The following is a 16,054-nucleotide window of genomic DNA, read 5'->3' on the forward strand; positions in this document are numbered from 1 at the left end:
CTGAACATCAAAGGCAAAGTTAGAAAATGGACTGAGCAGCAGGGGGAGGAAGAGACGGTTCAGAAGCAGAGAGGTGTTACCTGACCTGAATACCCAGGAGCCTTCAGGTACCATTCCCGGGAGCGGCTGCAGCAGGCTGGTGGTAGTGTTTGCCCGCAGTTTCCTCAGGGAGAAGCAGCCAGCCGCACAGCCTACTCACACCTCCGGAACTAGAGAAGAACGGCACTCTCGGCAAAAGCTAAGTACTTGTGTGTATTTTACCACGCCCCTCCCCCCGCCCCACCTCCAAGTTGGCTTCAGTGGCTGTTGATTTCTCTGGGCCTGTGATAGGCCTTGTTGAGCACCTAGAGCCATCCTCCTGGCCTTGGAGAAGGAATAAATTCACAACTGGGGGAAAAGATAATTTGCCAGCTCCACTAAGCTGGGGAGCTCAAGACAGAGACAGCTCCTGCCCAGGCATGAATGGTCCATGGAATTTGGGTACCTTTCCCTCCTGCATGGACCTGTTTGGGCTTATTTAAGGAGAATAGGCCTTTGTTGGCAGACTGCCAACTGTTTCAGCTGTGTGGTGGAGAGGTGAGTGAGTGATGTTTAACACCACTTCACCTATTAAACAGGGTCCTCACCTACCCACATCAGGGGCCTAAGGACTGGTGAGTCCGCTCAGGTCACCCAGCCACCCGCAACAAGGGTCCAAGGAAAACTGGTACCACCCAGTCCTTACAACCAAAAACTTTTGGTGCCCATGGTCCGTCTGCAGAACCCACCCACCTGTGCGCTCTAGGGAACAGGGATGCGCTTTCCTCAGAGACACTTGGGAGATGATTCTCAGCTCCCTGCCTTGTTCAGAGTGTGACCCCCTGCTGCAACCAGATACTGGTACCTACACCAATCACCCCTGCCCCTCTAAGACTGTAAGACAGAGCCTGTACCACACACTTGATGACCAAGTACCTGGACACCTGAGCTGAATCCATACAAGAAAAGTGAATGGACTCCTAGGCTCATATACCTGATAACAGCTCTAGCCTTCTGGTGACAAGATGTCAGACCTTCAAAGGTGAAAATAATCAGGCTGGCTCATTCAAGCAACCCATTTGGCCATACCAAAACAAAACAAACCAAAAAGCTAGGATATAGTAAGCGAACAAAATAAATTAATACAATAACTTATAGATGGCTCGAAGACAACAGTCAATATCAAATCACATAAGGAAATAGACCATGATCACTTCAACAAGCTCTCAAAACAAAAAATTGAGGGATCTTCCAGATGAAAGTACCTTCCTGGAGTTACCAGATGAAGAATACAAAAGATTAATATACAGAACTCTTCAAGACATCAGGAAGGAGATCAGGCAGTATGCAGAACAAGCTAAGGAACACACAGATAAAGCATTTGAAGAAATTAAAAACGTTATTCAGGAACATAATGAAAAACTTAATAAGCTGGAAGAATCCATAGACAGCAATTAGAAATTCAGAAGATTAACAATAAGATCACAGAAGTAAACAACTCAATAGAAAGTCAGAGGAGCAGAATTGAGCAAGTGGAAGGCAGAATTGGCGAACTTGAAGATAAAGCGCTTGGCACCAATATATTTGGGAAAAAATCAGATAAAGGAATTTTAAAAAATGAAGAAACCTTAAGAATGCTGTGGGACGCTATCAAGAGAAATAACCTACACAACTGGAGTACCCGAACAGGGAGTGATAACAGAAAATACTGAGAGAATTTTTGAAGATTTGTTGGCAGAAAACTTCCCTGATACCATGAAAGATGAGAAGGTATCTATCCAAGATGCTCATCGATCTCCACATGAGGTAGATTTTAAAAGAAACTCACCAAGACATGTTATAATCAAATTTGCCAAAACCAAAGATAAAAAGAGAATTTTAAGAGCAGCTAGGGATAAACAAAAAGTCACGTACAAATTAGTGTCAATAAGAATAAGCTCGGACTGCTCAGCAGAAACCGTGCAGGCAAGAAGGCAATGGGATGACTTACGTAAAGCATTGAAGGAAAAAAAAAAATGTCAGCCAAGAATCATATATCCAGCAAAACTGTCTCTCAAATATGAAGGTGAAATTAGGACATTTCCAGATAAACAGAAGTTTAGGGAATTCTTAAAAAACAAACCAAAAGTACAAGAAATACTAATGGGAGTTCTTTGGCTAGAAAATCAATAATATCAGGTATCAACCCAAGACTAGAACACTGGACAGAGCAATCAGATGTCAACCCAGACAGGGAAATCACAAAAATAAATCAAGATTAAAAAACCCTCAAAACAGGGAAACAGTGATGTTATTATGTAAAAGAAGACAACATTAAAACAATAAAGAGGGACTAAGAAATGTAGTCATAGATCTTTCATATGGAGAGGAAGACAAGGCGATATAAAGAAATAAAAGTCAGGTTTAAATTTAGAAAAATAGGGGTAAATATTAAGGTAACCACAAAGGAGATACACTATCGTACACATCAAGATAAAATACAAGAAAAAAATAGAGACTGAGGAGAAACAAAATCAACAACAATGAATAAGAGGATAAGACAATATATAAAGATAAACTACTCAGCACAAAAGATTAAGTGGGAAAAAGAAACGGTCAACAACACGCAAAAAAAGACACCAAAATGACAGCACTAAATTCATACCTATCCATAATTTCACTGGATGTAAATGGACTAAATGCACCAATAAAGACACAGAGAGTAGCAGAATGGATTAAAAACCTTGATCCATCCATATGCTGCCTACAAGAGACACACCTTAGACTTAGAGACACAAACAAACTAAAACTCAAAAGACGGAAAAAAAATATATCAAGCAAACAACCATCAAAAAAAAGCAGGAGTGGCAATATTAATTTCTGAAAAAATAGACTTTAAAGTTAAATCCACCACAAAGGATAAGGAAAGACACTATATAATGACTAAAGGGACGATATACCAGAATGATATAACCATATTAAATATTTATGCACCTAGTGGCAGGGCTGCAGGATACATAATACAAACTTTAACAGCATTGAAAAGTGAGATAGACAGCTTTATAATTATAGTAGGAGACTTCAACACACCACTTTCGGTGAAGGACAGGACATCCAGAGAGGAGCTTAATAAAGACACGGACAATCTAAATGCCACGAACAACCAACTTGACCTTATAGACCTATACAGAACGCTCCACCCAACAGCAACCAAGTATACTGTCTTTTCTAGTGCACATAGAACATTCTCTAGAATTGACCACATATTAGGTCATAAAGCAAGCCTTAGCAAAATCCAAAACATTGAAATATTACAAAGCATCTTCTCTGACCATAAGGCCATAAAAGTAGAAATCAATAACAGAAAAAGCAGAGAAAAGAAATCAAACACTTGGAAACTGAACAATACCCTGCTCAAAAATGACTGGGTTATAGAAGACATTAAGGATGGAACAAAGAAATTCAGAGAATTCAGTGAGAATGAAAACACGTCCTATCGGAATCTTTGGGACACAGCGAAAGCAGTGCTCCGAGGTCAATTTGTATCAATAAGTACACGCATAGAAAAAGAAGAAAGGGCCAAAATCAAAGAATTATCCCTACAACTTGAACAAATAGAGAGCAACAAAAGAAACCCTCAGACACCAGAAGAACGCCAATGATAAAAATTAGAGCAGAATTAAATGAAACAGGAAAAACAATTGAAAGAATTAACAAAGCCAAAGCTGGTTCTTTGAAAAAATTAACAGAATTGATAAACCCTTGGCCAAACTGACAAAAGTAAAACAGGAGAAGAAAAAAATAACCCCAGTAAGAAATGAGATGGGCGATATTGCAACAGACCCAACTGAATTAAAAGAATCATCTCAGATACTATGAAAATTTGTAGTCTAACAAATTTGAAAATCTAGAAGAAATGGATGAATTCCTAGAAACACACTACCTACCTAAACTAACATAAACAGAGATAGAACAACTGAATAGACCCATAAAAAAAGAAGAGATTGAAAAGGTAATCAAAAAACTCCCGACAAAAAAAAGCCCTGGCCCAGACGCCTTCACTGCAGAGTTCTACCAAATTTTCAGGAAGAGTTAGCACCACTACAACTAAAGGTATTTCAGAGCATAGAAAATGATGGAATACTACCAAACTCATTCTATGAAGACAGCATATCCCTGATACCAAAACCAGGTAAAGACACCACAAAAAAAAAGCAAATTACAAACCTATATCCCTCATGAACTTAGATGCAAAAATCCTCAACAAAACTCTAGCCAATAGAATTCAACAACATATTGAAAAAATAATTCACCATGACCAAGTGGGATTCATACCAGGTATGCAGGGATGGTTCAACATTAGAAAAACAATTAATGTAATCCATCATACAAATAAAACAAAAGACAAGAACCACATGATTTTATCAATTGATGCAGAAAAGGCATTTGACAAAGTTCAACACCATTCATGATAAAAACTCTCAGCAACATAGGACTAGAAGGAAAATTCCTCAACATAATAAAGGGCATTTACACAAAGCCAATAGCCAACATCATCCTAAATGGAGAGAGTCTGAAAGTATTCCCTTGAAATTAGGACCCAGACAAGGATGCCCTTTGTCACCACTCTTATTCAGCATTTTGCTGAAAGTCGTAACCAGAGCAATTAGGCTAGATAAAGAAATAAAGGGCATCCAGATTGGCAAGGAAGAAGTAAAAGTATATTTGCAGATGGCATGAGCTTATACACAGAAAACCCTAAAGAATCCTTAAAAAAACTACTGAAACTAATAGAAGAGTTCAGCAGAGTATCAGGATACAAGGTAAACATACAAAAATCAGTTAGATTCCTCTAGACCAACAAAAAGAACCTTGAAGAGGAAATCACCAAATCAATACCATTTACAGTAGCTCCCAAGATGATAAAATACTTAGGAATAAATCTTACCGGAGATGTAAAAGACTCACACAAAGAAAACTACATGACACTACTGCAAGAAACCAAAAGAGACCTACATAAGTGGAAAAACATACCTTGTTCCTCATGGATAGGAAGACTGAACGTTGTAAAAATGTCTATTCTAACAAAAGCGATCTATAGATAAAATGCAATTCCAATCCAAATTCCAGTGGCATTTTTTAATGAGATGGAGAAACAAATCACCAACTTCATATGGAAGGGAAAGAGGCCCAGGATAAGTAAAGTATTACTGAAAAAGAAGAACCTACCTGATTTTAGAACCTATTATACTGCCACAGTAGTCAAAACAGCCTGGTACTGGTACAACAACAGATACATAGACCAATGGAACAGAATTGAGAATCCAGACATAAATCTATCCAGATATGAGGAGCTGATATTTGACAAAGGCCCCAAAACAGTTAAATGGGGAAAAGACAGTCCTTTTAAGAAATGGTGCTGGCATAACTGCATATCCATCTGCAAAAAAATGAAACAAGACCCATACCTCACACCATGCACAAAAATGAACTCAAAATGGATCGAAGACCTAAATATAAAATCTAAAATGAAAAGATCATGGAAGAAAAAATAGGGACAATGCTAGGAGCCCTAATACATGGCATAAACAGTATACAAAACATTACTAACAATGCAGAAGAAAACTAGATAACTGGAAGCTCCTAAAAATGAAACACGTATGCTCATCCAAAGACTTCAGCAAAAGAGTAAAAAGATTACCTACAAACTGGGGAAATGTTTTTAGCTATGACATTTCCGATCAGCACCTGATCTCTAAAATCTACATGATACTGCAAAAACTCATCTAGAAAAAGACAAATAACCCAATTAAAAATGGGCAAAAGAAAGGAACAGACAGTCCACTAAAGAAGACATTCAGGTAGCTAACAGATACATGAGGAAATGCTCAGGATCATAAGTATTAGAGAAATGCAGATCAAAACTACAATGACATTCCATCTCATTCCAACTAGGCTGGCATTAACCAAAAAAAACACAAAATAATAAATGTTGTGGAGAGACTGGAACACTTCTACACTGCTGGTGGGAATGTAAAATGGTACAACCACTTTGGAAATCGATTTGGCGCTCCCTTAAAAAGCTAGAAATAAAACTACCATGTGATCCAGCAATCCCACTCCTTGGAATATATCCTAGAGAAATAAGAGCGTTTACACAAAAGTTATATGCACACCCATGTTTGTTGGAGCACTGTTTACAATAGCAAAAATGTGGAAGCAACCAAGGTGTCCATCAACGGATGAATGGATAAATTATGGTATATTCACACAATGGAATATTAAGCATCAATAAAGAACCAATGATGAATCTGTGAAACATTTCGTAACATGGAGGAATCTGGAAGGCATTATGCTGAGTGATATTAGTCAGTTGCAAAAGGACAAATATTGTATAAGACCACTATTACAAGAACTCGAGAAATAGTTTAAACAGAGAAGAAAATGTTCTTTGATGGTTATGAGAGGAGGGAATGAGCGAGCATGGGAGAAAGGTATTCACTAATTAGATAAAAAAGAGAAGAATTATTTTAGGTGAGGGGAAAGACAACACACAGCACAGGAAAAGTCAGCACAAGTTTACTAAACCAAAAGCAAAGAAGTTTCCTGAATAAACTGAACACTTCGAAGGCCAGCATAGCAGGGTCGGAGGTTTGGGGACCATGGTTTCAGGGGGCATCTAAGTCAACTGGCGTAATAAAATCTATTAAGAAAACAGTCTGCATCCCACTTTGGAGAGTGGCGTCTGGGGTCTTAAACGCTAGCAAGTAGCCATCTAAGATGCATCAATTGATCTCAACCCCCCTGGGGCAAAGAAGAATGAAGAACACCAAAGACAGAAGGTAATTATGAGCCTAAGGGACAGAAAGGGCCACATAAACCAGAGACTACATCAGCCTGAGACCAGAAGAACTAGACGGTGCCCGGCTACAACCGATGACTGCCCTGACAGGGAACAAAAAAGAAAACCCCTGAGGGAGCAGGAGAACAGTGGGATGCAGACCCCAAATTCTTATAAAAAGACCAGACTTAATGGTCTGACTGAGACTAGAAGGACTTTGGTGGTCATGGTCCCCAGACCTCCTGTTAGCCCAAGACAGGAACCATTCTCAAAGCCAACTCTTCAGCGAGGGATTGGGCTGGACAATGGGATAGAAAATGATAATGGTGAAGAACGAGCTTCTAAGATAAAGTAGACACTTGAGAATATGTTGGCATCTCTTGTCTGGAGGGGAGAGATAAGAGGGCAGAGGGGGTCAGAAGCTGGCCGAATGGACATGAAAAGAGAGAGTGGAGGGAAGAAGTGTGCTGTCTCATTAGGGGGAGAGCAATTAGGAGTATATAGCAAGGTGTATATAAATTTTTGTATGAGAGACTGACTTGATTTGTGAACTTTCAGTTAAAGCACAATAAAAAGAACAAACAAACAAACATGATTAAAAAAAAAAAAAGAAGGATTACTCTGGTTACTGTCTTGATGAAGAACAAAGAAAGGAGTAGACAGACCAGTTAGGAGGCTATGCTGCTATCCAGGCAAGAAACGATGGTGGCTCGGAAATGAGCGTGATATTAGTGAGGTAGTAAGAAGAGATGTATTCAGAAGAAAACAGTCTTTGATGGTTATGAAGGTGAAGAGGGGACGAGAGGGGTATTCACTAATTAGATAGTAGATAAGAACTATTTTAAGTGAAGGGAAAGACAACACACAATACAGGGGAGATCAGCACAACTGGACTAAACCAAAAGCAAGGAAGTTTCCCGAATACAACCAAACGCTTCGAAGGCCAGAGTAGCAGGGATGGGGGTCTGGGGGGCATGGTTTCAGGGGACATCTAGGTCAACTGACAACAAAATGTATTAAGAAAGCATTCTTCATTCCACTTTGGTGAGTGGTGTCTGGGTCTTAAATGCTAGCAATCGGCCATCTAAGATGTATCAATTGGTCTCAATCCACCTGGAGAAAAGGGGAGTGAAGAACATCATAGACACAAGGTAAATATGAGCCCAAGAGATAGAAAGGGCCACCTAAACCAGAGACTCCATTGGCCTGAGACTGGAAGAACTAGATGGTGCCCAGCTACCACAGATGATGGCTCTGACAGGGCACATGACAGTGAATCTTTGTTGGAGCAGGAGAACAGTGGAATGCAGACCTCAAATTCTCGTAAAAAAGACCAGGCTTAATGGTCTGACAGAGACTGGAGGGACTCTGGAGGTCATGGCCCTCTGTTAGCCCAAGACTGGAACCATTCCTGAAGCCAACTCTTCAGACAGGGATTGGACTGGACTATAAGACGGGAAATGATACTGGTGAGGAGTGAGCTTCTTCTTGGTTGAGGTAGACACGTAAGACTATGTGGGCAGCTTCTGTCTGGAGGAGAGATGAGAAGGCAGAGGGGGCCTGGAGCTGGCTGAATGGACACGGGAAATACAGCGTGGAGAGAAGGAGTGTCCTGTCACATTAGAGGGAGAGCAGCTAGGGGTACATAACAAGGTGTGTATAGGTTTTTGTATGAGAGACTGACTTGATTTGTAAACGTTCACCTAAAGCACAATAAACTTTAAAAAAAAGATGTATTTTGAAGGTAAACAGAATTTCTTAATGGATTGGATGTGGAGTATGAGAGAAGAGAATAGTTAAGGATGACTCCAAAGTTTTGGTCTGAGCAACTAGAAGGACGAATTAGTTGAGATGGGGAAGGGGTACAGTTGGAAGAGGTTTGGTGGGCAAAGAGCTGGCTAACTGAAAGGTTAGCAGTTAAAATCCCCGAGCTGCTGTGTAGGAGAAAGATGTGGCAGCCTTCTTCCGTAAGGATGACAGCCTTGGAAACCCTATACCGCAGTTCTGCTCTGTCCTACAGAGTCTCTATGAGTCTTAATCAACTTGACAGCAATGAGTTTTTGGGTTATTAGACAAGTGGTGATATGTGAGTAAAAGTTGTGTGTACAAGTCTGAATTTGGGAGCGAAGCCTAGATTGGAGGTTTAAATTTGCCATTTAGTAGGCATTTAAGTTAGGAGATGAGTTCACTGAGGAAAGGAGTGTACATGGAGAAGATAAGAGCTGAGCCCAAGCACGCTACACTATTAAGAGATGAAGTTGAGGGGGGCAGAGGCTACAGGTGTGGTGTTATAGGCATACAGCCACAGAGTAGGGAGCTAAAGCTTGGCAAAATAAGGTGGGATACTGTCTTAGGTTGGGTTCTCCAGAGAAGCAAAACCAGTAAAACGTGTAAATATAGGTATAGAGAGATTTATATCAAGGATATGGCTCACATGTCTTAGGTTGGGGTCTCCAGAGAAGCAAAACCAGTAAAACGTGTAAATATAGGTATAGAGAGATTTATATCAAGGATATGGCTCACATATTTGTAGAGGCTGGAATGTCCCAGGTAAGCAGGTATTATTGTGAATACCACTTCTACAGTCACCAGAGCACCCAAGACCCAAGATGGGCAAGTCAGAGGGCAGGGCTGTTGTTCATAGGCTGTGAAGATCGACGAATCCCAAAGATTGGCAGGCAAGACCGCAGGGAAGCTGCTAGCTCAAGTCACAAGGACCGGAGATCTGATGAACAGGAGCCAGCTGCAGGATCCAGAACAAGCAAGAGCCCACAGGCCTTGCCAGAATATTCAATTATATTCGATGCAGGCCATACCCCCAAGGAAACTCCCTTTCAACTGATTGGCTATCACAGCAGATCCCATCATGGAAGTGATCAGATAATATCAAATCTCATCATGGAAGTGATCACACCATTTTACAACTATCAAATCACTGAGGATCGTGGCCCAGCCAAGTTGACACACAACCTTAATCATTACAGGTTCTGAGGTCTGAGTAGAATTGAGCACAGAGCTCTATGGTGTGGAGCACTGAAAAGGTGTATCAGATGGGGATGATTGAGGTTGAAAATGCCTACGCTTAGATTTGGGGAGCAGTTTGACCCTTGTTGCCTGAAGTCTCAGCTTCAGGGTATGGGCAGGACCAGGACCAGAATAAGGAATGAACTAGCCATACCCTGTAAATATATTTGAAGCAATAAAATTTTGCCTTTTACCTTACAGAGGAGCTGATCAAAAAAGGGGCACTTTGGACTCAGAAAATTCAGAAGATGAGACGAAACAAAATGCTGTTAAAAAGAATTCAGTAACATCAGCAAAAGCAGAAGATTCCTTGTCAAAAGCAAAAAAGTCCTCATCTTCCTCCTCCGCATCATCCTACTCTTCCTCGGCTTCTGAGTCCAGAGGTCCTGAAGCTATTGGTGAGAAGCAGCTTTCTTGCATCTGAATGCAGGCTCCCCTTTTCCTCTATGAGGCATCCTAATCTTAATAGGAGCTATCGCACTCTGTCTGCTTCCCAATTGTGTCTTTTGCCTGTCTGATTTCCTTTTCTTGGAGTTTCTTCCTTTCCCCTGTCCTTCTGCTTTACTCTGGGTAAGTGCAGCCGAGGTTCCCTCTGCACATTGTAAAAAGTGGCCTCTTGGTAATGTACCCTTTTCCTTCGCTGCTTCCTATTTCCTCTTTCATCCCTGCCTCTCCCCCGCAGTAGGATTTACCAGCCTTTAACCAACTTCTACAAGTCGAGACATGCTTCTAAGAAGCATTCTTCCCTACAGGTCAGTTGGACTGGGAGACTCATGTGCACCAGAATCTGCCTGGCCTAATGGACTTGGACCAGGAGGAACGCGTTGTTTGGCCCAGAGATTCACTCTTCCGATATTTTGAGTTGCTGGAAAAGCTTCAGTATAACCTAGAGGAGCGTAAACGGTTGCAAGAGTTTGCAGGTATGGATTTAGGACAGTGATGGGGACGAGGAGTGAAGTACATAGCTGGGCAGAAGGAAGAAGGGTGTCTACCGTTTTGGCATCTCAGCCTCTCGGTTTCCACTTCAGACCTAAAAAAGGCACACCCTTGACTCGGCATGTCACATTCTGGGCACAGAAAAAACGTAGCAACTCTGCTTCTCCAGCAGGGGACGCCCAAATCCTATGAGATCTTGTTTCCCGAGAGACAAGTGTCCAATTCCACTTTTTGGGAATTAGGACAAGGTGGGCTTTTGCAGGGTTGGGCAGCCCACCCCTTCTGTAGGTATTTCCTGTCTTTGAACGTCACATTTCAGACCTCAATATAGGGCCTCAGGCTCAGGTTAGACAGCCGTGGGGATGAGGCAGCAAGCAGAAAGCCCACCGGTGCTTACTGCCTGAAGCCCCCAGAAGAGCTTTATGAGTTACAGACTTGACTTCCCTTTTAGTCCCTGCTAGTGTCAGCACTCGGCTTGACTTGATTGACTAGTCTCAGCCTAGAGAGAAGTGGTGGGATTTAAATAGCAGAGTGTAACATAAGCTGAATTTTTGCCTCTCATTTCCTAAAATTTTTACTTCACCACTTGGAGATTAATTTAAATTAATAAATGTTCCCTCTAAAAACACAAAAACTAGAAGGGTTAGGGGCAGGTTTTTGCCGTTCAATATGGATTATGTTATCTGAGCTTTCTTCCTCATAAGTAGTTGAAATCAACCCAGTGTGAAAATAAGAATTAAATTAGAGAGGGGGAATGTCTGTGGCATGTGTGTGTCTGTGGTGCGTGTGTGTGGTGTGTGTATGGTATGTGTGTGGTGTGTGTGTGGTGTGTGTGTGGTGTGTCTGTGTGTGTGTGGTGTGTACATGTCTGGTGCGTGTATGTTGCATGTGTGGTGTGTGTGTGGTGTATGTGTGTGGTGTGTGTGTGGTGTGTGTGGTGTGTCTGTGTGTGTGGTGTGTACATGTGTGGTGTGTGTGTGGTGTATGTGTGTGGTATGTGTGTGTGGTGCATGTGTGGTGTGTGTGTGGTGTGTATGTGTCTGTGTGGTGTGTGTGGTGTGTGTGGTGTATGTCTGTGGTGTGTGTGGTGTGTCTGTGTGTGTGTGGTTTGTATATGTGTGGTGTGTGTATGTTGCATGTGTGGTGTGTGTGGTGTTTGTGTGTGGTATGTGTGTGGTGTGTGTGGTGCATGTGTGGTGTGTGTGTGGTGTGTATGTGTCTGTGTGGTGTGTGTGGTGTGTGTGTGGTGTGTGTGTGGTGTGCATGGTGTACGTGGTGTGTCTGTGGTGCATATGTGTGTGGTGTGTGTGTTGCATGTATGGTATGTGGTGTATGTGTGGTGTGTGTGTGGTATGTGTGTGGTGTGTGTGGTGCGTGTGTGGTGCGTGTGTGGTGCGTGTGTGGTGCTTGTGTGGTGTGTGTGTGTGGTGCGTGTGTGCGGCCTGTGTGTGTGTATGTGTGTGTGGTGTGTGTGGTGCATGTGTGGTGTGTGTGGTGCATGTGTGGTATGTGTGTATATGTGGGTGTGTGGTGTGGGTGTGTGTGGTGTGTATGTGTGTGATGTGTGTGTGATGTGTGTGTGGCGTGTGTGTGGTGTATGTGGGTGTGGTGTGGGTGTCGTGTGGGTGTGTGTGGTGTATATGTGTGTGATGTGTGTGTGGTGTGATGTGTGTGTGGTGTGAGTATGGAGTGTGTGTGGTGTGATGTCTGTGTGATGTGTGTATGGTATGTGTGGTGTGTGTGTGGTGTGTATGTGGTGTGTATGTGTGTGTGGTGTGTATGTGTGTGTGGTGTATATGTGTGTGTATGTGGCATGTGTATGTGTGGTGTGTGTGTGGTGGGCACTGGAGGGTAATACGAGGAATTAATAATACTGGAACACTGAATTTGGGGCAGAATGTTAGAGACACTTTGTTGTTGGGTGCCATCAAATCAGTTATAATTCATAGTTGAGTAGACCTGCCTCATGGGGTTTCCTAGGCTGTAAATCTTTATAGGAGCAGACCTTGGAGCAGATAGTGGAGTCAAACCCCTGACTTTCCCATTAGCAGCCGAGCACTTAACCATTACGCCACCAGAGCTCCTTAAAGATAGGCTTTGCCTACTTCAAAATGTTGCCTGTGGTTCATCCAGCCCAGCCTTCCCCGTTGTTCTCTGGGGAGCCTAGAGTGCAGGGTGAAAGGAAGGAAAAGTTAGCAAGCTGGATTCTTTAATCCTGATTAACTTGATTATCTATAGCAAAGCATACACAGACTCATATGGCTTAAAGTAAAAATTTGTGTGGGAACCCGGAACCAGGAAAAACATAGTCTTCACCAAACATTTGTATGTTCTGAATATTCTTAGCTCTCCAGTCTCACAGTCTGTTTCTTTACAGTGCAGGCGCTGATGAACTTCGAAGACAAGTAAAGCTAACGGTGGATGGCTTCGATATCTTTGGGCCCAGCAAAAAATGATGAAGAGAATGGTTCCAAAGGGAGAACTCAAAGTAAAAGTGTCTAATAAATACTGCTGATAGTTGCTCAGTGGTCTGTCTCTGAGACATAATGGATACTGAAAGGCATAAGGTCACATGAAAAAATGAGTTCAGATGCCAGGAGAGCCTGTGGTCCCTGGCTTTCTCTCCTTTCCATAGCTCCTGAGCCTGGCTTTTCTCAACTTCATCACCCTAGCCCTCACCCTTCCTGCAACCTCTGCTTCCTCAGAGAGTCCCCACACACGGAGCCTTGATAGTCCTCGGATGGGAAAGGCCTTTGTGTGGGGGTAAGCAGCGCTTACAAACATATCATTGAAAACTGTTGTTGTATCCCCTACTCTACTAACATTTTCTCTCCTGCGCACTGTTAACTTTAATAGCTTTACCTGTTCCTGGGCCAAAGGGGAGCCCCTTTGTTCCATATCCTTGCTATTGTTCCAGGCTGTGATTCTACTCTCCTGGTGTTCAAATCAGTAAGTGTTCTGTAGATGTTTCCTGTTAGTGGGATCTCAGGGTTAGTCTGTCTCCTGTCAAAGCAGGAGCCCCTTTTAGAACATCACTGAAGGCGATTATCCGTCTGAAGCTTACTGTTTCTGGTTACTGGAAATTTATTCTCTAGAAGGGATCCCATTGCATTGTCGAGGATTCGAGTCTTTAGAAATATTTATTGTTTAAAATTATTTTATTGGGTGCTTAGCATATATGAGGATATATATATATAATATGTATGTATTTATCTCATGTATGTATATATGGTATGTATGTATATTCCATTTTAGAGATCAGAAAATTGAGACTTGGATAAGTTCCGTAACTTGCCCACAGGCACATACTAAGTAAGAGGCAGAGCTAAGATTCTAACCCAGGTTAAAAATTCTGAGTCGGTTGAGAAAAATATAATTTAAACCACTTAAACGATAAAAGTACTTTCTAGCTCTTGTGACTGGGCAGTTCAGAGGTAGTGTGGCTTCAGGGTTGATTTGATATAAAAATGCACCATCATCAAGCTTTTGTTTCTCTGCAGTCCTTTTGTCTCTGTTCTCTTCCACGTGTCTGCTTTACCCTTAGGCTGTCATTGCTCAAGTAGCCAGATAGTTTCCTGCAGCTCCCAGCCTACAGACTTCTTTAGTCACATCCAGGGGAAGGGAGACCATGACTTCTTTCTCAGTCATTGAACAAAACTCCTGAACTTTGAGTCAGAATAGCAGTTATTCTTGGAATGTGGATACTGACCAGGAACGAACACAAGGGAGCCTTCTGGGGAGCTGGTAATTTTCTATATCTTAATCTGCATGGCGGTTACACAGATATATACAGATGTAAAAATTCAACAAGCTGTGCACTTAAAATCTGAGCATTAACTGTATGTAAATTAAACCTCAAACACATACACACATATACAAAGTCCCAAGCATCACTCGGATTGGACCCAGTTAGGTCATATGCCCACTCCCGAACCAATCAGGGAGGTAAGATGGATGTTCTGGACCGGGAGGCGGGGTCAGTCATATCCAACTTCCAAGACTGCTACACAATAGGGGAGGGATAGAATGGATGATGCCGAAGGAACTGTAAAGTCCTCTGTAGTATTCATCACTAAAGATTATGTCTAGAAAAAGCCAACATAGGAAAAAGAAAAGTGAATGTTCAAAATATCTCCATAGAGATAGAGAGTAGATTAGTGGGGAGGGAGAAATTAGGAATGACTCTTAAAAGGTACGGTGTTTCTTTTGGGGGTGATGGGAATGTTCTGGAATTACATAGTGGTGTTGGTTGCACAACATAGTGAATATATTAAAAACCACTGAATTGTACACTTTAAAATGGTGAGTTAATATCTCAATTAAAAATGAATTGACACAAGTAAAGATTATTTAAAACTAAGAATCAACATTACGTTTCAAGGAAAAGTATTTTAGTCATTCCTCATAAAATGAGGAAACAAACAAAAATATTCTTAAAATTTCTAATACAACAATTTTTTTTTTTTTTAGTGCATACAATGCTGTATTAGAAATTCTCCCTATCATGAGAAATACAGCATAAATATTTGGCAAGAAAAACTAAAAATCCTATTTTGAGACATGATTTTATACCTAGAAATTCCAAAAGAATCAACTAGAATTAGAAATAACAAAAGATTTCCACTAAGTACAAAGAGTGGTAAAACAGCTTGGGACAGAAACCTGGGAAACAGGAACATTTAAGAGATAGGAGGAGGAAGAGGAGCCAGCGAAGGAGCCTGAGAGGGGGATAGACAGGAGGATAAGCATTCTAGAGTAATGTCCCTAGAGTCAAGAGAGAATTTAAAGAAAGAAATGGTCCAGTAAAATTAGGACTGGAGCATCTGCTGAATTTAGCAATCAGAATACAATAAGCATAATAAAACAGAGTAAGGAAGCATTATTTAAAAAATCCGACATATGCTATCCACAAAGTAGATGCTCTTTGAATAGCATCTTTGAGTAGGTTTGTGCAAAGTGTGGTCTGAGGCATTGGCTTCATCTGGGAACTTGTTAGAAATGCAGAACCTCAGGTAATACGTATCAAGCCTACTGAATCAGGTGATTCATATGCACATCGAAGTTTGAAAAGCATTGCTTTACAGATATTTGATGATTGATCCTTTCCTAGATTTCTATAAAGAAAAAAAATCAAATGAATGCTCCCTGCGTGTTGCCAGGGCTCCAAACCATGTGATAAAAAAAAAAAAAAAAAATGTGATCGTAGCTGCTAAATAGTTTTCTGACTAAATACAAATATTCTTAAAGTCTGTGGAT

The 16,054-nt window shown here is 41.4% G+C and overlaps 1 protein-coding gene across 1 annotated transcript in view; it reads left to right on the plus strand.

The window, feature by feature from the left end:
• Nucleotides 1-13,222, plus strand: part of CATSPER2 (cation channel sperm associated 2) — a 35,855-nt gene extending 22,633 nt beyond the window's left edge. Inside the window, exons 10-12 of the mRNA XM_049898503.1 lie at nucleotides 10,064-10,260; nucleotides 10,615-10,782; nucleotides 13,176-13,222. Of these exons, the coding sequence (XP_049754460.1) occupies nucleotides 10,064-10,260; nucleotides 10,615-10,782; nucleotides 13,176-13,207 (397 nt within the window). The 3' untranslated portion in view covers nucleotides 13,208-13,222. The remainder of the gene's footprint in view (nucleotides 1-10,063; nucleotides 10,261-10,614; nucleotides 10,783-13,175) is intronic.
• The last annotated feature ends 2,832 nt before the right edge of the window (nucleotides 13,223-16,054 follow it).

The sequence above is a fragment of the Elephas maximus genome, chromosome 10, assembly GCF_024166365.1.
Source record: "Elephas maximus indicus isolate mEleMax1 chromosome 10, mEleMax1 primary haplotype, whole genome shotgun sequence".
Classification (NCBI taxonomy): domain Eukaryota; kingdom Metazoa; phylum Chordata; class Mammalia; order Proboscidea; family Elephantidae; genus Elephas; species Elephas maximus.